At 37.3% G+C, this 21867-nt stretch overlaps 3 protein-coding genes and 1 long non-coding RNA gene across 4 annotated transcripts; 2 read left to right on the top strand and 2 right to left on the bottom strand.

The window, feature by feature from the left end:
* Positions 1 to 770: 770 nt before the first annotated feature.
* Positions 771 to 4160, bottom strand: LOC113288751. The gene is made up of 2 exons (XR_003330697.1): positions 3985 to 4160; positions 771 to 2206 (listed from the first exon to the last, which is right to left on the bottom strand). It is a non-coding gene; the product is annotated as an uncharacterized LOC113288751 (long non-coding RNA).
* A 4198-nt stretch (positions 4161 to 8358) lies between these two features.
* On the top strand, positions 8359 to 12349 carry LOC113288747 (coatomer subunit alpha-1-like). Its single transcript, XM_026537869.1, has 3 exons — positions 8359 to 8785; positions 8913 to 11966; positions 12199 to 12349. The coding sequence occupies exons 1-2, from the start codon at positions 8497 to 8499 to the stop codon at positions 11858 to 11860; spliced, it is 3237 nt and encodes a 1078-aa protein (XP_026393654.1). The 5' UTR covers positions 8359 to 8496; the 3' UTR covers positions 11861 to 11966; positions 12199 to 12349.
* Positions 12350 to 12827: 478 nt separating this feature from the next.
* LOC113288749 (monothiol glutaredoxin-S6-like) lies at positions 12828 to 14995 on the top strand. Its single transcript, XM_026537871.1, has 4 exons — positions 12828 to 13178; positions 14275 to 14348; positions 14464 to 14562; positions 14696 to 14995. The coding sequence occupies exons 1-4, from the start codon at positions 13003 to 13005 to the stop codon at positions 14761 to 14763; spliced, it is 417 nt and encodes a 138-aa protein (XP_026393656.1). The 5' UTR covers positions 12828 to 13002; the 3' UTR covers positions 14764 to 14995.
* Positions 14996 to 15272: 277 nt separating this feature from the next.
* LOC113288748 (probable methyltransferase PMT27) lies at positions 15273 to 19872 on the bottom strand. The gene is made up of 8 exons (XM_026537870.1): positions 17845 to 19872; positions 17596 to 17745; positions 16989 to 17259; positions 16789 to 16899; positions 16521 to 16695; positions 16131 to 16403; positions 15846 to 16040; positions 15273 to 15759 (listed from the first exon to the last, which is right to left on the bottom strand). Exons 1-8 carry the CDS (start codon positions 19411 to 19413, stop codon positions 15543 to 15545), a joined length of 2961 nt encoding a protein of 986 aa, XP_026393655.1. The 5' UTR covers positions 19414 to 19872; the 3' UTR covers positions 15273 to 15542.
* Positions 19873 to 21867: the final 1995 nt, after the last annotated feature.

Here is a 21867-nt window from a genome sequence, read left to right as displayed (position 1 = left end):
AAAAATGAATCAATTCACACAAAGTAGCATGCTACTACTTGAAACCAAGTTTGGCCAATCATCAGTTGAAAACAGATGGAAAAATTGTCTAAAAATCTGTACATACGCTAGTGTAAAACAAGAATAGTGACTCTTCTTTTTAAAAGGGCATGACAGTAACTTAAACATAGTCGACCTCATAAGATCGGTACCATCAAAAGCCATTGAGAAACAATTCAGCTGAAAAAAACTACGGTGAAGTATTAACCAGTGATGCTGGTCTAAGATGTGAATTACAGACATCTAATTCAATGCAAATTATAAAACAGTAAAAGAAGACAAAGTTGTACTGACGGATAAATTTTGGTTAACAAAAATGTCTTGTACCATGGAAATAAAGCATCCAGGTAAATGGGAGTTCTAATATTTTAACAAGGAAATTGGTGACATATGTGCTTAATTTAAGATTTCCAGAACTTACACAAAGAAATTAACCTGATCTAAAATTTAGACTTGTTAAAGATATCTCAATACCATAGTTCGCTAGTAGTTCAAAAGATCCGTAACTCGGACAAAGCCAAGAGAATACTCACTGTTTCTAAATTTTGGACACCATAAAATGAAACACTCGTATACCCACAAAAATGTGCATAAGAGATCGAAATGCAATTTTGCAAAACCAACGGCTCATAAGGACGAGACATCGCAGCACAGTACTAACTACTAACAATTTTACAAGAACTCATAACCAAACACATCATATAAGTCCTTTCGTTACTGCCACCAACGACTACCGAAAAAATAAATAAATAAAGGACATCTTATTTCACAGTCACTACAACCATAGTTTAGTCGAAGTTGGAGCGCAAATAGTAAACACTATAAAAAAAGTTCAAGTACGTCACAGTGGGTAAACTTAAGTTTCGGATAGAAACAAGGGAGATTAAAACATCTTATCATGGTCAGTTTATCTAATATTTCACCCACAAGAACAGATGAAGCTAAGAAGATTATACAAATATCAAGCTTAGGCAATACGAGTTGACGATAACCATCTCACCAGCTATAAATACGATTCCAACTCCACAAGTAGTGCATCCTTTCCTTGCACAAACTTTGCTTTGACGTGCTTGGTTTTGGTAAGTATAGTACCTTACCATTCCGGCTGTTATTGGGGTTTCCAAACTCACACTTTGAAACATCTTCAAAAGATAAGAATATATACTAAAATACACCTTACTGACAACAGTCATTGAGCTTAGGAGGAGACTGGGACTCACAACAAGCTATATACATATATATCATGGCTCCGTACTATTTTTCCCAACCCCAAAAACAACAGAAAATCGATGAACTATTCGTCTCATAAAATATTTTGTTTCGATTACTAAAACCCGAAAGAAACTCGACGGACAATACAAATTTAAAAAATTTATTCATAGCTTAAAATCAAATACACAATATCGGAAAACCAGCAAGTCCAAAACTCACAGTCCGAATAGATCGGAACTGCTCTGATACCAAACTGTAACGGACCGATAAATTTTTTCTTCTAACGGGTTGGATTTCAACCCGTCCAGCAAGGCCAAACCCCGGTCGCGCCACTCGAAAATGAAAAAAAAACGATACATATTATACAAAGTTTGATAATGGGTGAAGCGTAAAATAGAGGAAGAAAAAAATTAAATCCATATTTTCTTAAACAGAGAGTTTATAGAGACTAGTTACAATACCAGTATAATAGTGACTTAACAAGAGAACAAGGTCTTAGATTTTGCCTTGAAATTTTAAGAAAAACAACGGGCTAATTCCCAAATCAAAAATTCATTCTTATAAATATTACTTTAACATCAATTTCTACTACTGCAGACTTTAATTAAAGACATCTCGTTACATGAGAGTTATTTAATACACTTCAATGATTCACCCATTAAATAGACAGCAAAAACGAGAAAAACAACCAAGAAGAAATGAAAATGAAGCCATAACTTAGCAGTAGATTTTTTAAGGATTATAATGTATATGGACGTCTGAAAAAGAATATTGTCCCATATACATCCAAAAAGGAGACCATAGCCTATATACACGCAGCAAAGCATGAAATGAAAATTACCCAAATCATTCCATGATATATATGTATACAATGACAACAATATGTACCACATTGTGTCCGTAGCTCCTCGCAGTAAGCCCTTTTCAGCTTACCGCATCAAGCTAGCTCCAAACTCTGTGGGGGGAAAATAAAACAAAACGGGGTGAGCGAATGCCCAGTAAAGGGTATAACGATGAAAACATAATACCATCACAAAAATATAAAGGCCTCGACAATGAGCAGCAACTAAATCAAAGTATAAATGTAAATATGTAAATCTTAAGCAAATGTAGATCATCGTTGCCGCAAATAAAGATACTCTACTATTCTCATGGCCAGTGCCATCGTCAGGGTAGTTTTGGTTACCAGCCATCGTTGCCGCAACGATCTTCCGGGTAGCCACCGAGGTGGTGGGGTGCCACTTAAGCCCGACGTTCCTAAAGTAGAGAGTCAACTAGTTTCCAAATCCAATTGACGCAAAGGATATGTCACAAACCACATTCTGAAGAACCTCATAAATCCATAACTAAAAAGTTACTTAAATACAAGCATTTGCAGCATTCACGAAATCAGTAAATAAGTTCTTCCCGAATCAAAAGAACTCAACACGAGAGTGAAAATCACTTACCAGAAAGTACGATAAAACTCATATACATTGAGAAGAATATAAATTAGCAGAAATGATGGTAATCCAAATTACCGAACAGTTCTCAATGCAAGGAGTAAAAGGACTTCATAAATACAACAACATATTTTAGGTTGGGAATAAGACATAGATCTGTGAAGTTTTAGAGCAAGTCTTAATTGCCGAGAGAGGGAGAGTTACCAGTAAAATGGTATGCGAAAAATACTCAAGTTGGTAAATTAAAAAGAAATTCCAGTACAAGAGTAAAGCTTGTTGATCAGCAAATTTTAAAACCAAATGCCAATCCATTAAAGTTCACTTCATTTCTAATACAACAAAATCATAAAAATAAGATTTAGTGCCAGTAGTGTCCAAAATGGGTAACAAGAAGAAGGCTAAGACTGGAAGTGACTTTATGATTACAAAACATTTTCACTGACCAAAAATTTAATTTAAGGCTTAAAGAAAGAAATCAAAATTAAGTAAGGAGCATAACAGAAAGAACTAAACGGTAAACCAATAGTGCTACTTTATAAGGTCATACATTTCTTTTAAGTTGAGTTGATCAACATGGATGTTAAAAGCTAAATCTAGTGATACAAGACAAATGAATGGGTTGAAATCTTGAAGTTGCTGGGTGGGAAGGAGGCTAAAAGAGAATATGAAGCATATTCAATAAATGAGTTTCAAATTCTCAGCCACCGGTGGAGTCTAGAATATCAAAGTTCATTGGGTCATTTTCGCAAACAGTAAAAAGGCTAGTTTAATGATTGTTTACAAAACTTAATTGAAAATCAAACTTAACAATTGCATAATTATTTTCTTAAATTTTTCATAAATCATTTATAAAACTTGGAGTCATGTAGTTCAGTACAAAAAGAATAAACATAACGAAAATGTAAGCTTTTACACAAACTTCTTGCATGTTCAGGACATCCAAAGAATAAACGTAAAATGGAAAGAATGAGATGATTTATTATACCAAAGAATTAACCCATACTGCAAGTGATCAAAATTTAACACCAAGTCACCTGAAAGATCAATATAAATACGGAAGTCGTAATTCAAATTCACTCTCGGCAACTACGACAAGACGAGTAAAATTTTATGGAGTTTTCATGTTAAGGATTTCAACAAAAATTTAGTCAAACACAAAATCAGATGAAATTTCAATTACCCATTCTTTGATTCGTAGCAATCACGAAATGAGATAAAATCAAACATGCACTAGCAATTAGCACAACTGGAATCCATAGTTCAAAATGAAAAGGATAGAAAAACTCCCTACCTTTGCAAGACGACTGTCAGCTGAAAATGGAGCGGGTTGCTTAAAAGCCAAAGGATCCTCTTGCTTGAGATTGTCGTGTAAATCAGTAGATGAAATTTGGTGAGAAGAAAGAAAAGAAATAGAAGAACAGGGAAAACAAAATGAGATTTCTCTATTAAGAAATTAGAGTTGGTTTAATAATGGCCCTAACTAGCCCATGTTTGTCACGTGGCATTCATGCTAGAAAAATTTTAGACTTCTCCATTGTGTCTACTAATCATGCTCTCTAGTACTACTATGGGATAACTACTTGATTAATAACAACCGTATTGGATTTTGGGCACTCGCCATACGGCTATACACATCCTATCACTAGGATCACAGGCGCACACTACGCAAATTCTAGCTTCGCATCCAAATGGGTCGGGCTCGGGTTTAAGGCTAAGTAGAATTTTTTTTTGTGTCGTTACACATTTGCTCTCAATCATTGTTATACAGTGGTATAATATTATTATACAATATCAAAGTTCAATTGTATCACAACAACAACAATACCATGGTGATATGTATTACTCCCCCTTAGTCAATACTTCATCTCACAATGAAAACCACTCCCCCTTACATCATGATCCGTAAATTATATGTATTTGTAGTGTGAGCTACACATTAATTCTCCCCCTTTTTATCAATATAAATTGGCAAAGGTACGAAAACTATTGGGATCCTAATGAAATTTCCATAAAGATACTTCATGACAAAAAGAGAACATTTTAAATTTGTTTAGATGCAATCATATAGTCGAAACTAAATGCATTCATCAAGGAGTTTATAAAGATACAAGAAAACTCCTACAATATTCCACAACCGCACTCCCCATAAAGATTTGGCAATTAACCACAAGTTCAATTAAAAACTCCCCCCCCCCCCCCCCACCCCACCCCACCCCCCATAAAATGACATTCCCTAAAGAACAACAAGAGCAACCTTACTTTTGCAGGAAAAGAAGGATTTCTTTGGACATTAGCAAATCACATGAAACATGAATTTGTATCCAATAACCTCAATTGAATTAACCACAAAGAAAATGATTAATACAATTGGCCATGCTCAACATAAGAAAACTTACGGAGCAACACAGTACATTCACAAAGATGTGGATCAGGAAAGACCAGTACTACGAAATATTCAAAGATTCATTCTATTTTTCATCACTATTTGCACAATGACATATAATAAATTTAATCTTTGGTGTCAAAAGTTCATTCTATCTTTAATCAATATTTGCATAAAGACATATGATAAACTTAACTTTTGGGCATGTATGGGACAATCATAGTTCACGGACGTAAACACACATATCCCATAACAATTTGCAATATATAAAATTAATAAATATTAGTACTGCAAAATCATCTTCCAAATAACTTAGAATTTAAATAAATAAATCTAAAAACATTGCAAGATGAAAATCGTTGGCAATAGCTATGTGTAATCACAATAATTTCTATTCCAAACCCTATATAGCTATACGACTTTTGTCTCAAATAGGAGATAGAGTAGAAATAAACTTTCCGAGTGATAGGCGAGTTTCAGTCTCCACATACCTTTTGTTGATGAAGTTCCACAAGCTCTCCTTAGTAGCTATTTGTCTTCAATTAATAAACATCGTGAAGTCTAAAGCTCAACTACACAATCTATCCTAGTCTGAGACATAGCTATAAGTAGATTAGAAATCAAGACTTATAGTTTTGATCACTAAACTTGAAAAACAAACTTGAGATAGTAACGTTTGCGAGTTCGACCGAGCAATTCTCTAACACTCTTACTAACAAATGAATATCCTCAGTAGCAGAATTAGACCAAAATCAAACCCTAACTTGACTCTTAATTAACTTCATATAGAAATCCTAACTCGTGTTTAACAAAGAGAAGGTTTTTTGAGTTTGAGTTTTATTGTCTGAGATTTTGAAGAAGAAGATGAAAAGATGAACTAATTTTTATGAACTCTAATTCACAGTGAAGAAAAGAGGAAGATTTTGAGAAAATTAAAAAGAGGATCAACGGGAAGAGAAAGAGAATCAACGGGTTTGGTTGACAGGATTTTTAATCTCGACCGTATTTATCGATAATCGTTAGCAGTACACATGGATAACATAAAGTTATATGGTTTGGTTGGTAAAAAAATCGAAGTATAATATTTATTTGGTCATTTCAGTGTTTAACTAACTTTGGTAACTGTCAACGACGATCTTGTGACCCAAACTCTAATTATTTTATTTTTTGATCCAAGCGCAACTTTGGTGACTTTTTTTGTGATCCAAATTCAAAAATCCCAAACAAAAAAGACGAATTTTTTAGGGTTGATTTTGATTTTTATTACTAAATTTCTATATGCAAAATTTATCCCGACAAGATCTTGACCACATCTTGGTGAAATCTTGGACGTCTCGACGAGTTTCTCGGTCAAATGTCGTCTTGCTGAGATTAAGAAAAACATCAAGGCCGAAATCAACTACATTAGTCAATTCACGGATATATTTCGAATCACACTACAAATTTTGATTAAGCTATTATGTGTTTTTTTGGAACGAATGATCGAGGGATACATGAATTAACTGAAAAATATTTTATTGTAGCTGCCGATATTAAAAAATCCTAAAAAATGATGCTTGACATTGAAAAACCATGTCAACACGTACAGTAAAATATCCTCTAATTAATTGGCGTATCTCCCCGTTGCTTGTTCAGTTTTTGGCCCAAGACTCATTGTGGTACACGTGAAGATGGTGAAATACGCTTAACAAGATATATCGACCGTTAGATGATACTAAATCTGGATCTGGATCACCATGGCTGTAACATAGTTTTCAACCATCACAAAACACACTATCGTGCAGACGGTACGAGGGGGAGAGAGAGGCACATATCTCATCAGCAAAAATTTGCCCTCCCTTAACGTTAATCACTTCTCTCTTTCTCTTTACTCTCTTAAAAAACCACAATTAAACACTCTTTTTCAGACCAGATTCTGGATCTGCAGAAACTGATTACCGTTCTTCTTAAAACCCTTTCACTTCACTATTTTCCCACCCGACCTATTCACTCTGATGTGATTATACAGACAATGATAGTATCCGCTTGATCTACTATTCTCCTTATCAGATCTAAGGTAAATTTCTCCCTCTCTCGCTAGATCTTCATTCGTACTGTAAACATATCGTTTTGTAAAATTATTTATGACTTAGGTCTGTTGTATTGATTCTTAAATCGGGTTTTTGTTAGAATTTTATTTGAATTGATCATAGTTGGGCAATATCCTCAAGTCTAAATGTGATCCAAGTAGACTGGCAATACCAAGAAGAGAGGTGCCCGTTAGGTTATATTGTGGAGAGTACAGCATTGATGTCCGTAGGAGTTGAGTAGCCGAGATAACTGTGTCGATCAATTTGTTAATTCTTGATTGAATTATCAAGTCAATTTGTTATGAGCTGTATAATTTTATGTTCTACTGTGATAATAATTTTCAATTGAGGGAACTACTGCGATAGCATATAGTTTTGTGAATTCGAGTAGTCAGAGCATTTATATATGTTATTGTAATATCTGTAGCGGAGTTTATTGTGTACCTGTTGTTCTTCAGTTGGTCCCTGCCCAATAAATTCATTCAAAATCGTTATGATTTTGGAAACTTCATATACGTGCTATTTGGTAGTGAGAGTTGAAATTAAACTATTACTCTATGTGTTTGATGCAGTTTTCTAGCAATTAGGATTTGAGACTTGATTGGAAAACGATGTTGACGAAATTTGAAACAAAGAGTAATCGGGTCAAGGGTTTGAGTTTTCATAGCAAGAGACCATGGATCCTTGCCAGTCTTCACAGCGGTGTTATCCAGCTTTGGATACGGATGGGTACTCTTATTGATAGATTGATGAACTGATGGACCTGTCAGAGAGTTCATTTCCACAAGTCCAGCCCTATTCGTCTCGGGAGGTATGGGTTTCTGTGCTGGGTGAAATGTTATTTAGTTTCTAAATATAAAATGGACAGATTTGTTTTGAAATTTATAGGCTTTTTATATCCTTATCAGATCCAATCAATAAAAGTAAGTCTGATATTCTGTTTTGATGGCTATTTGTCTTCTTCTGTTTCCTATTTATCCAACTTTTTCTGCTTATAGTCACATGGATGATGGATCATGTAAAACCACTTGAATCATCTAGTGATTGGTTTTGCGTTTACATGTTTACAATGTTATGAGAATCTCATTTGTTTGACGAAGCCATCTTCAAGATAGTTTTTGCTAATGGCAAAGATGTTCTTTGCAGGGATGATTACAAGATCAAAGTATGGAATTACAAAATGCACCGGTGTTTATTCACCCTTCTTGGACATCTTGATTACATTCGTACAGTTCAATTTCACAATGAGAACCCATGGATCGTTAGTGCAAGTGATGACCAGACTATCAGAATATGGAATTGGCAGTCTCGGACTTGTGTTTCAGTGTTGACTGGGCATAACCACTATGTCATGTGTGCATCCTTCCATCCTAAAGAGGATCTCGTTGTTTCGGCTTCCTTGGATCAGACAGTTCGTGTTTGGGATATTGGTGCATTAAAGAAAAAGACAGTGTCCCCTGCAGATGACATCTTAAGGTTAAGTCAGATGAACACTGATTTATTTGGTGGAGTTGATGCCATTGTCAAGTATGTCTTGGAAGGTCATGATCGGGGAGTCAATTGGGCTTCGTTTCATCCGAGCTTGCCTCTTATTGTTTCAGGGGCAGATGATCGTCAAGTGAAACTATGGAGAATGAATGGTATTTCTTCTGATTACCTCTTTCCTTGCTGTTATTATCTGTATCTGCAGTATGATCATTTTTCTTGAATCTACAAATCTCTTGGAACGAAATGAACACTTACATCACCTAGCAATTTCCATTTCAGATACGAAGGCTTGGGAAGTGGATACATTAAGAGGACACATGAATAATGTGTCATGTGTTATGTTCCACGCTAGGCAGGACATTATTGTGTCCAATTCAGAAGACAAAAGCATCCGTGTGTGGGACGTTACGAAACGCACTGGGGTTCAGACATTCCGCAGAGAGCATGATCGGTTCTGGATACTGGCATTGCATCCCGAGATGAATCTTATGGCTGCTGGTCATGATAGTGGTATGATTGTCTTTAAGTTGGAAAGAGAGCGCCCTGCTTTTTCTGTGAGCGGCGATACTCTATTCTATGTCAAAGATCGTTTTTTGCGCTTGTATGAGTTCTCATCTCAGAAAGATGCGCAAGTTATTCCCATTAGAAGGCCTGGTTCAAATGTATTAAATCAGGGGCCGAGAACTATGTCTTATAGTCCTACTGAAAACGCCATTTTAATCTGCTCGGACGTGGATGGAGGTTCATATGAATTATATATAGTCCCCAAAGACAACTTGGGTAGAGGTGATACTGTTCAAGAGGCAAAAAGAGGACTCGGAGGATCAGCGATATTTGTGGCCCGAAACAGGTTTGCGGTTCTGGATAAGAGCAACAACCAAGTTTTGGTAAAAAACCTTAAAAATGAAATCGTGAAGAAGAGTGCTCTTCCTTTAGCCGCTGATGCGATATTTTATGCCGGAACTGGGAATTTATTGTGCAGATCAGAGGATAGAGTGGTTATTTTTGACCTCCAGCAGAGGCTAGTTCTTGGAGATCTTCAGACCCCTTTTGTTAAGTATGTAATATGGTCAAATGACTTGGAAACTGTTGCCTTGCTAAGCAAACATGCTATCATTATAGCAAGTAAGAAGCTTGTTCATCGGTGCACCCTTCATGAGACAATCCGTGTAAAGAGCGGTGCGTGGGATGACAACGGCGTTTTTATTTACACCACATTGAACCATATCAAGTATTGCCTTCCTAACGGTGATAGTGGAATCATCAGGACTCTTGACGTCCCAATTTATATGACAAAGGTTGCTGGAAATATCATCCATTGCTTGGATCGAGATGGAAAAAGCCGTGCTATTGCTATTGATCCCACAGAGTATGTCTTCAAACTCGCCCTTCTCAAGAAGAGGTACGACACGGTTATGAACATGATCAAAAATTCACAGCTCTATGGACAGGCAATGATATCCTATCTACAGCAAAAAGGTTTCCCTGAAGTTGCACTTCATTTTGTGAAAGATGAAAAAACTCGCTTTAACCTGGCATTGGAAAGTGGTAACATCCAAGTAGCAGTTGCTTCAGCAAAGGAGATTGATGAGAAAGACCACTGGTATAAGTTGGGAGTAGAAGCTCTTCGCCAGGGTAATGCTGGCATCGTGGAATATGCATATCAAAGGACAAAGAACTTTGAAAGGCTATCTTTTCTGTATCTCATCACAGGTAATATTGATAAGCTATCTAAAATGCTTAAAATCGCCGAAGTCAAGAATGATGTGATGGGCCAATTCCATAATGCCCTCTACCTGGGTGATATTCGTGAGCGGGTAAAAATCTTGGAAAGTGCTGGCCAATTCCCCCTTGCTTACATTACAGCTTCTGTTCATGGGCTGCAAGATGTTGCTGAGCGGTTAGCAGCAGAATTGGGAGATAATGTTCCCTCTTTGCCTGAGGGAAAAATGTCCTCACTTCTGATGCCTCCCAATCCCATCATGTGTGGTGGAGATTGGCCCTTGTTAAGGGTTATGAAAGGCATTTTCGAGGGTGATAATATAGGCAGAGTAGAAGAGGAAGAGGAAGCTGCAGTTGATGGTGATTGGGGTGCGGACTTGGATATTGTTGATCCTGATCATCATATGCAGAACGGGGATGTTGAAGCAGTGGATGAAGATGGGGTGACAAATGAAGGTAATGATGAGGAGGGAGGATGGGATCTTGAGGACCTTGAGCTCCCACCTGAGCTTGATACTCCAAAGGCTCCCGGCAATGCTCGCTCTGCTGCATTTGTTTGCCCGACCCCTGGTATGCCTGTGAGCCAGATCTGGGTCCAAAAATCATCTCTTGCTGGTGAGCATGCTGCAGCTGGCAATTTTGATACTGCGATGCGCTTGCTGAACCGACAACTGGGTATAAATAACTTTGCTCCTTTGAAATCCATGTTTATTGATCTGCACAGTGGAAGCCACACGTATGTCCGTGCTTTTGCTTCCTCTCCTGTAATTGCGTTAGCTGTAGAAAGAGGGTGGAGCGAGTCTGCTAGTCCTAATGTTAGGGGGCCACCCGCCCTCGTGTTTAAATTTACTGATTTAGAAGAACGGCTTCAGGCTGGTTACAAATTGACCACAAACGGGAAGTTTACGGATGCTCTAAAGCTCTTCCTTGGTATCCTGCACACCATCCCTTTGATTGTTGTGGAGTCGAGGAGGGAAGTTGATGAAGTCAAGGAGTTGATCATTATAACCAAGGAATACGTGTTGGGGTGTCAGATGGAGCTTAAGAGGAGGGAAACTAAAGATAATCCTATACGCCAGCAGGAGCTAGCTGCTTATTTCACCCACTGCAATCTTAAGACGCCTCATCTCAGACTTGCTTTGCTGAATGCAATGACTGTTTGCTACAAGGGAAAGAATTTCAACACGGCAGCCAACTTTGCCAGGCGGTTTTTGGAGACCAACCCAACAGTGGAGAATCAAGCAAAGACAGCCCGACAAGTTCTGCAAGCTGCTGAGAGGAATCCAAAGGATGAGACCCAGGTGAACTACGACTTTAGGAACCCATTTGTGGTTTGTGGGGCAACTTACGTTCCGATTTATCGCGGACAGAAAGATGTTGCATGCCCATATTGTTGTTCACGGTTTGTGCCTGCCCAGGATGGCCAGCTCTGTACTGTTTGTGATCTTTCAGTTGTTGGATCAGATGCATCTGGTCTGCTTTGTTCTCCTTCCCAAATTAGGTAGTGATGATCACCCCTGGTCATGGTTCTTTCGGAAAAAATCCCTTTGACGTGGATGCGATCTCAACATTATTATCATTTTGGCTGTTTCGATTTGCCCAGCAAAACAGGTAGGAATATTAAACTTGAGTTTCACATTCGGTTTCGATGTCTTGATTGAATTTCTCTCTTCTTTTCTTTTGTATTTTTACTCTTTTCTTGTTTTATTTCTATGATTAACTTGTAATAAACAAGAACTTCAGAATTTTGACTTGGTTGTTTTTCTTTAGTCTGTTGGTTGGTCCAAGAATTGATGCTTATAGGTATGTCAGGATAACACCTACCTGTGTCCTCTCTATGCAGATGATGTAAAGATGGTGTAGAGTCTCTGTATCCGATGGTAATTACTAATTACTGCTTCTATTAGTAAACATTTTTTCTATGGCCTGTTAAACTTCTACCCTCTGTTCTCATTCTATTGAAATTCAAATTCATTAAAGTTTTTATATGGTCATCCCATATTTGAGTCGTGGTTGCAAGTAGTAAAGATTGAGATTTTGGATAATTTGGATGATTAATAGTCTCCAGCTTTTGTGTGATATTATCCATCCTGAACATTTGAAACAGAAAGGAATTTTGATGAGATTACTATGTAATCATATTTGGCGTAACGGGCACTACTTTTCAGACTTGAACAATATTCTGGGATGAATACTTATATACAGTTCCACAAGGATCAATGTGCTGAATAGTTGTTGTAGCTTCGACAAAAAATGACATAACAGTACATCTACACCTAGAATTTTTGCAAGATGATACACATGCCTTGGTTTCCTGGGAATGTGATTCTTGTGTTTCCTTGCCAAAAATTTCATCAAGCCCTTGTCATTGTCAAAGTTCATGCGATGTGGATAGCCAGAAGTTCCACTTCCACCAATTCACAGTTGCACTCAAAAGGTGTTAAACGGCATTCTGTAAGAAAAGCTTAACACCGTTTGGCTCTAACCAATCAGTAGAGTGGGTGTGAACGGCAAGTGGGTTAACAAAATTAAACCTACATCCTCCAAAACTTGATCATTCAGTACTTTTCAGACAAATTCCACAGTACCCGGTAATCCGAAACCACACTGGCACTGCCTTCTCTCTTTATCTCTGAGACAAAAGAAAATGGCGACGCTGATGAGATTAGGTCGTGATCATGGTTCTTTTCTCCTTATTCTGATGCTGATATATCTATTTACTTCTGAAGTAAATCAAACCCTGGCTTTCAACTCTCCTTCTGCTTTTGTTCAGAACGTTATCTATTCAAACAGGATCGCCATCTTCTCCAAATCCTATTGCCCGTAAGTCTTTCACTCTATCTCCCCGATCAAAAATTGGGATTGTATTATCTACATTCTCGAATTAAATCTCATGTCATTTGTAATTTCATTTAATTTTAAGTGAAATTGAAATCTATTTGGAGATTTTAGCTTAGCTCTATTTAGGTCTTGATTAATACTTGATTGTATGAATTTTTTCTAATTTCTGGGTTGAATTTGCGCCTGTACATTTGACTAGACGGTTGCTTGTATTTAGAGTAGGAAGAAGCCTCAGTTTAGGTCAATTAGGTAGCGATGAAAATTGTGCATTATGCTAATTCTTGAACTGGGATTAATCTCTTCTTCACATTTTGTAAGGAACCTAATGTATGACGATTGATATAGGTATCTAGACTCTAGACTCTCTACATTTACAATTTTCATTTGTAAGTCACATCTGTTGGATGGCAATTAGCTGTAGTTATGAGCAATCTGATACATGCGTTGAAGGTAGAATTCCTAGTCCAATGATATTCTGATATAATAACGATCCTTTACTGATAGTTATTTGGAGTCTAAGAGATGCACAAAACTTGTTTATTGCTGTGTTAATGGGCGTGAACTTGTGGCACTCGGGGTAACATTTTGAATATTTTCCTTATTAATGCCTTAATAGATAGGTCTTTAACTTGAATAGTGTACTTTACCGACATAGAATTTTGGATTGTAAGCTCAATGGTTAGGGGGATGGTTAAAGATCTTATCAAGCTACAGTTCATATACTTACAAGCTTCAAGCACCTTACTTAACGTCTTAATATACTTTGTGTGTATCGTGGAACTAGGATTAAGTTATTGACGCTCTAACTGTACTGAACTAGTGTTTTCCTTTGTCAAGAAGGTTCCGGTTTAACTTAGGGAAGACCTTATGGTAGAAACACCCTTACTTGATTATGGGGTGCTTCAAAAAAGTATTGCTGTGCAATTCCTGTATAGTCTGTAATTCCTTGCCCAATTTTATAGTGGGTTTAGTATGTTGCAGGATATATAAAAAGTGTAAGATGGACTTCTTTTGCCTGAAAACCACAACTCATTTATTTGTCTAACCAGATACTTAATTGTTAAAATCTTTATGTTAGGTATTCAATACGTGCTAAGCGCATGTTCAGCGAGTTACATGAAAAACCTTTTGTTGTGGAGCTTGATCTTCGAGGTAACTATTTGCCATGTTAGACTACTATGTTAAGCTAAATCTTGATACTATGAAAGAATCATCCCCAAGGTTACTATTTTCTGACGGCAGCACTAAATTTGGTGTCTGAAAACAGATGATGGAGCAGAAATCCAGAATGTTCTTCTCGATCTAGTGGGTAAGCGCACGGTACCACAAGTTTTTATCAACGGCAAGCATATTGGGGGTTCAGATGGTTAGTAGTAGTACACATAGTACTTTGTGTTTTATCTGCGAGTACATTTCATAATCCAATCTTATGGACTCTGCTTTTTCTTTTTTCTTTTTTACACGATATTTCTAATCTCAGTCTTATTGAAACTCTTCAGATACCAGAGCTGCACTTCATAATGGTGAACTGCAGAAACTTCTTGACGTAGAGATGATGAAATATTAGCATAACCATCTCAGGAAAGCTACAAGTTTTGTTGAATTTGTTTTGAAGGGCCAAATGTAATTTCGCAATATGGGACCAGACAAAATGTTCATTAACATTATTAAATCTATGATGATACTACTTTGATGAATGTTCATTTTACCCCTTTTGAATCTGTCAGTACTCAGCTTTGAGAAAGAGTTTTGGGGAGTTAATTTTATCTTTGTCTGAGTTCAGCATTTTACAGGACAAACCAAAGAAGTTTAAACAGTTTTTTTCTTCTTTTGGATCAGTTAGTTGGTTGTTCTAAAGTAGAAATATACTGTTGGCTTCTTTTCGTAGGGTAGACTGGTTTAGGCTTTTTATTGAAGCAAGACATGTGGAGATAATTTGTCTTATGTAGAGATGTACGTAACTATCTGTTCTGCCCTTTTCAGAAGTTCATAGGTACACATTCAAGGAGACGGCTAAAGGATTGTTCATCTTTGGAGTGGAACATGGTTTCTTCTATCAGATAACTACAGCTTCCATTGTAGAGAACACTGGTATTCAGTAAACTTTCTTTCGTAAAATACAACACCTTCTCATTTGTTTATACAGTTCCCAAAGTTGTACATACAATCTGATATATGTCTCAGATGTGATCTCACTGTATTTGAGCAATTAAACTATCTTTACTGAATACCTCATGATCTGATGCTGCAAAAATAATTTGGAATTTCAGCCCTTACCTTAGGTGACCCAAAAAAAAAACAAAGGAACTGTGGGAAGCTCTAATAAATAGAAAATTACAATCTTAATCAGGACGAAGCTGAATTTGTGTTGGGCCGCCAATCGGTTTTTTGTGCACTGAGTATTCCTTCTTGATCTTTAGAAAATGTTAAATGGATCTCCCAATGCAAAGATTTCAACATATTTTCAATTTCCCCCAGTACACTTGATTCATCACGGACAATAAATTTACCACCTGGCCTGACTATTCGATCTACCTCTGCAATCACAGGTACAAGTTTGCATCTGCAATGTCCAAACATGACTTTTGTTATAAACTATGTTAAGTTGAACTGACAATTAGCAATAACAATGTTGAAATGAAAAGTCACCTTTTCTTCAACCTCGAAAACAGGTGATCAGCATGGAGGAGATCGTAGGTTCTGGGATATGTGCTGAAGGATTCACACCAATCATGGTACATGCCAAACAGACCACGCTCATAGATGATTGGAAGAGTATCTGGTGAGTCAACGTTCACTACGTTCATAACCCACACTTTGATGTCCTTCAGAGCTGCAGCAAACCTGTATAAAAGTATCATCTCATCAAAATCTTAGTGGATTATTCATTCTTATCTAGACTGGTACTGAAATTTATACTAGGCTTTGCTTTACCCTCCATAAACAGCTCTCATATCCATAACGTTTCTCACGTTTGACCAACTGATGCCCAATCCGGTCATATATGATTTGGTTACGACTCTCTTCCAGTGCTCATAATCTGTTGCGAAGTCTTCAGGAGCTGGTTTCCCATAAATTCCCTTCTGAGAGCTGTTTAACCAATATGGAGGCTTGTGAACTCTAGCAGGCCATTCCTCAGGCCACTTAGCACCTCTCTCGACTTCTTCAGTCGGTACTCGGTGTATGCATGCTTGCAGAGGTACATACCTGAAAATGGATAGCAGATTTAGATGGGTAGTTTGAAGGAGATAGCTTAAACCAGTTCTCCCTTTTGTGAAATGGTTTTTCTTTGAGATGATCGGTATTTATAAAATCAGAACTTACCAAGCTGCGTTTGCATCATCATCGCCTTTACACATGGGAGGATCGTTATGTTTTCTTTGCTCATAGCATTCATTTGAGGTGGGTTTGCGGTAAATGGCAGCACCAACGGAATTCAGTCTGTCCTTCTTGATGGTGAAGAGCTCCCAGCACATGGATATAGTAAGTTTAGACATTGCTGGAAAATGAGATGATGAAATTTTTTATCTCAGCCATCTAAAGTTTATCACATAGATTATTACTAAGGAGGAAATGGATGTTTTATCCTTACCCTTCCAGATCTCAACATCTTCAGGCAACTTCTGGTAAACAGGAGTGGCTGACCAGACAAAGTAACCGCCAGGGCGTAGAACACGGTTAAGTTCCAACAGAAGACGGCCACCTGCAACAAAATTCAAATTCTTTAGTAAGAATTGATGATATGGATGCAAAACACCATGTATATTGAAAAAGAAAAGAACAAAGAAAGACCTTCTGCGTGCCATGGTACCCTACAGCGAGCACAATGTACAAGATCAAAGACTCTGCTAGGGAACGGAAGTCGTTGAGAACCCATAACAGCCGATATTGCAGGAATCCCTCGTTCAAGAGCAAACTGAACTTGAGCTTCATGTTCATCTTTAGGTGCAAATGACATTGCAAGTACATCCCTCTCGAACAGGTAACCTCCAAAACTGGCAACTCCACAACCAACATCCAGTATCACCCTAGTTCTTTTTCCCCACACAATATTTGGTAATGACTGCAGCCAAAGTCAAAACAAGAGTAAGTTTTTGCATTCAGATCCAAATTACATCCTCCCCATTTATACTGCTATTCACTTTTCTTAGCAAGAATTTGATTCTTTAATGCAGGTTTTTAGTTCTCGTGCACATGTTGACTTGTAGAGTTTGTGATGTACATGACCCACTTTAAAATAAGGAATCTTGGCCATGTTATTACTACTGAAAGAGTTTATAGTGTTATGGGGTGTGCCATACATAAAAATTCTGGGTGCCGAAAACTTGTTGTGACCGACAAAAGTCTAGTACATTTTGGTCAAAGAGATAGGTATAGATAGAGCTGTCAATGATGTTACCTTTTGGATGAAGTCAATGTAGTGTAATGCACCATGTATGAACTGGGTTCCACCACCTGGAAATGTGAGGAATTCACCAGTCACCTTCACCCAATTCTGGTGGCCCTTAACCTCAGCCAATTTAGTGTGAGGAACATTGTGATACCATATCTGCAGTTGCATTCCAACCCATACACAAGCAAATAAATTAGATATCAAACAATTACTAGGATTGCAAATTAATGGCTGAGTTATCTTTGGTTATATTACCTTGTCTCTGCTTGTAGGCCACTCCATGGTTTTCTTATAGCCTTTAGGAATTGGAACCAAACAAGTTGGTGCATCTTCAGGGCAATGTCTCTCTCGGTGCTCAAAGTGTCCAGTGTAGTGAAGCATCTTGATAGCTTTTTCATTGTCTAGGCAAGGGATGTAATCTGCACGGCTCGTCACGTTACACAACTCCCAAGTGTACCCGTACATACTCCCATCATCTTTATTACCGGTGGATCCATCTTTCCTCCTCTCCTTTTGATTCTCTGACTGATCTGCCTGTGTTGACCAAGCCCGGTTTGATTCCTTTGACTCTTTAGGTATCCCAGCATGAGCTCCAGTTGGGAATGAGTCACCCGAGTTGGACTCAGCTGGTTTATCTTCAGTGCTTTGAGTTGTCTCCTCCTGGTTGGACTCAGTACTAGTTTCACTCTCACTGTTCTGTTGCTGTTTTTGATTTTCACTCTCTGTTGTTTGTTGAGATTGTTCTTCTTCATTGGTTTGAGTCTGCTGAGTTTCTTCATTCGATGAAGTGGTAGTATCTGAATTTTGTTGTTGTTGATTATCTTCTTCTGTTGATGATTGAGTTTGTGATTGGGTTTCATCATTTGTAACTTCTTGGATCTCTGGCTCTGAATTCTGTTGTTGAGTTTCATCACTGCCAGTAGTACTACTCTCTTCTTGAGTTTGCTGATTGTTATCTTCTTCAGATGATTGAGTTTGATTGTCATCCCCACCACCTGATGATGAATCACTCTGCTGTGTTTGTTGAGAATTATCTATATCTGATTCTTGTTGTGAAGCCTGATTTGGATTATCCTTACTCTCTGATTCTGGATCTTGCTGTTGAGTACTCTGTTCTGTGTTTTCTTTGGTAGTAATTACCTCTGGATCTTGTTGGATCTGTTCTTCATGAGATTGTTGCACCTCTTGATTGTTTTGATCTTCATCTTTCGATTCAGTATCCGTATTTGTTTCTGTAGAAATTTCTTGATTCTCATTACCATTCCCATTACCATTATTATCATTATCCCCTGCTGAATTACTCTCTTGATTTTCCTCCTGCTTCTGCTGCTGTTGTTCTTCTTCAGCTGATTCCTTGGATGAAGAATTATCTTCATTAACATCTGAACTAGATCCATCTTTATTATTCTCTTGTTCATTAATATCTTCGTTACTAGATTTAGAATCCTCTTCTTGATTAGACAACTTTAATTCATCATGAGTCTTATCCATAAAAGAATCATCATCAGATTTATTACTAGTAATATCCTCTTGATTGCTATTACTATTATCTTCTTTCACAGCATCATCAGGTAGATCCCCAGGAGTATCATCAAAAGAGGGAACCTTACGATCTTTTCTTGAATTCACAACATGATGGTTATCAGAACGTGAGAAAGAATTAGTGGAAGTATGAACAGATTGAGGAGGAACAACAGATGAAGAAGTTAACATCCATAAACCAAGACCACATAAACCTATAAAAACAACCATTGTAATTGTAGACATGTAAGAAGATGAGGATGATGAGTTCCTCTTACTGGAACGTAGCTTCCCCGTTGCCATTTTTTCTATTCTGAAACTAGACAATGAAGAACAAATAATCAGGTAAACAAAGAAAAATCAGTGTTATTCATCCAATTAAAGTCTGTCTGTATGAGACAAGGAAAAATGAAAAATGAAACTAGTTTTGTGTGAGAGGGAAGGTGAGAAATGGTTTTGGTTAGTAATGACTGAGATCCCACAGAGTCGGGGGAGTGTTTGAACCAACAAAGTTGAGTGAATAGATTTTCAGCCCATGGATTAAGGGGGGTTGGATGAAGAACCGGGCAAACTGTCGAATTTTAGTTGCAACGTTCTTAATTACCTACTGTATTGATGAGCTGTGTGGATCTTTAATCAAGTGATATCTTTAGAGTTGGATTCTTAGATTTGATTCTAGGTGTAGTGTAAAACACTCGTTACTTTCCTCCAGATTTTTAAAAAAAAAATGTACATAGTCCAACACAATGGTCTCCTTAGACATGTGCATAGCCGAGGTATTTTATCTCATTTATTTGTGTTCGTGCAAATTGAACATGGAGTCAACCAGTGTGATTCCCCTTTCTATAGGAACTTATCTGATTGGAAAATGACGATGTAGATCTAAATCTGCATCTGGAAACCGAGGTTTCTGTGGTGAAAAATTGGTGCACTTTGTGAATCAATGAGGTTTTATACGAGATCTCAAACAACCCACTTCAATATGGTAGTTTTCGGATGGGTGTCACTGAGACGATTTTCTTATTCGTTCTTTTTGTTTTGGTGGAAAGATTCTCTTATTTAATCATCGGTATCCAGTTGCGTGCATGATTGGGATCAAAGATCAAGATCCATTCTATAAACCTGTATTTCAACTTCCAAGTCAACATATTGCCTTAAAAGACGGGAGCTAATTGGCTGCTTAATTAGGCCCATCTCAGGAGCCCAGAAAAACACAAAGGAGAATAATTTCTGTACCACCTATAGGCTATAGCTTATGGGGCAGTCCCATAATCCTTTGCTAGTTGATTTTGAGAGTAAAAGTTTGAAATTTTATTATTGTTACAGTGAAGCTTTACTTTGGTTTTGTGAATCGGGCCAAATCTGAATCGATACAAGGCGAAATGATTCGTAAAATTCTTCATTAAATCTCCTGCATGTCCATCAGATAAGACTTCTTCAATCTAAATTCATGAACTTATTCGACTATTAATCTCTGAATTTCAATCCTCTATAAATCTTTGGTGAGAATGCATTTCCAACACAATCAAGTTTTATTGAGGTGAACAATGTCTTGCTCACCACAGGTGACAAAAATCGACTTTTCCACAATCGATCAAAATAGACTTTGGCTTACTTCGTTTCTTCTTCCACCAATTCTTGTGTTTCACTTTTGGATTATCATGAAAGGATCGCTTTTAGAACCTTTCATATCCAAATCCATATTTCCAAAGAACTCTTTAACTTCCAACATCATGGATATTGCCTTCTCCATAGTCATGGAATTTTCTGAGAGATCATTCCTTTTCACACTTAAAACATCATTGGCTTTCGTTGTTACCCACTTCTGAGGTCGTTTAGGTACAATCAGAACCTTCTTCCCATTATTCTCTTCTAGATTTCTCGGAAGAGAATTAGATTGACTGCTCTTTTGCAAGTTAGTCTTTCTCCAATTGGGAGCATCGGATCTTGTCTTCGTCTTTACAAATTTATCCTGTTGATAATCATTATAATTGTGAAAATACTTAGTGTGACATTTATAGGCAAATCTAGGTTTACCACAGCACTGATTCCTTTGCCTAAAGGTTGGACATTCACAACCCGTAATGTCAAGGGTATTAGCCTTAACATATGATCTAGGTTTAATCACTTCTTTTGACACCTAAACAAGAATATCATGAAGTTTTTCATTCCTTATACGAAAACGACATCTCCTTTCAAGTGACCTTTGTTTCCGCAATAATGACAAATATAAGGAACGTTCTTACCCGGATTCATGTGTGCTGGTTTTGGAGGTTGATATACTTTGCTCTTTCAATCCTTAACTGCCGATGAAAGTATTTCACTTTTTCCATCAGTAGAAACCTTTTTTCAGAAAAACCACTAGCCTTGACAAATTTCACCTCCTTGCTAATACTTGGAGCATTTATTCTCATATAGCCCAATCCTCGTGTATCACGATGATTTTTACTTGTTCCTAGCATTAAGGTTAATTTGCTTGAACTAGTATTCAACTTTTTGTTAGAGCACTGCTCAGTCGAACTCGCAAGCGTTGCTATCTCAAGCTTGTTTGTCAAATTTAGTTGATCAAAACTATAGTCTTGATTTCTAGTCTACTTATAGCTATGTCTTGGATTAGGATAGAATGTGTAGTTGAGCTTTAGACTTCACTGCGTTCATCGATTGAAGACGAAGATCTACTGAGGAGAGCTTGAAGGAACTTCATCAACAAAAGGTATGTGGAGACTAAAACTTATCTATCACTCATAAGTTTATTCT

This window comes from Papaver somniferum, chromosome 6 (genome assembly GCF_003573695.1).
Source record: "Papaver somniferum cultivar HN1 chromosome 6, ASM357369v1, whole genome shotgun sequence".
NCBI lineage: Eukaryota > Viridiplantae > Streptophyta > Magnoliopsida > Ranunculales > Papaveraceae > Papaver > Papaver somniferum.
This window is presented reverse-complemented; position numbering and strand designations above follow the sequence as displayed.

Coding starts and splice junctions, on each gene's coding strand:
- LOC113288748 (XM_026537870.1), bottom strand. CDS start 19,413: ATGGCAACGGGGAAGCTACGTTCCAGTAAGAGGAACTCATCATCCTCA. Junction 17,746..17,844: donor GGCCTACAAGCAGAGACAAG/GTAATATAACCA, acceptor ATGCAACTGCAG/ATATGGTATCACAATGTTCC. Junction 16,900..16,988: donor GGTACCATGGCACGCAGAAG/GTCTTTCTTTGT, acceptor ATTTTGTTGCAG/GTGGCCGTCTTCTGTTGGAA.
- LOC113288747 (XM_026537869.1), top strand. CDS start 8,497: ATGTGTGCATCCTTCCATCCTAAAGAGGATCTCGTTGTTTCGGCTTCC. Junction 8,786..8,912: donor GAAACTATGGAGAATGAATG/GTATTTCTTCTG, acceptor TTTCCATTTCAG/ATACGAAGGCTTGGGAAGTG.
- LOC113288749 (XM_026537871.1), top strand. CDS start 13,003: ATGGCGACGCTGATGAGATTAGGTCGTGATCATGGTTCTTTTCTCCTT. Junction 14,349..14,463: donor TGTGGAGCTTGATCTTCGAG/GTAACTATTTGC, acceptor GTCTGAAAACAG/ATGATGGAGCAGAAATCCAG. Junction 14,563..14,695: donor GCATATTGGGGGTTCAGATG/GTTAGTAGTAGT, acceptor GAAACTCTTCAG/ATACCAGAGCTGCACTTCAT.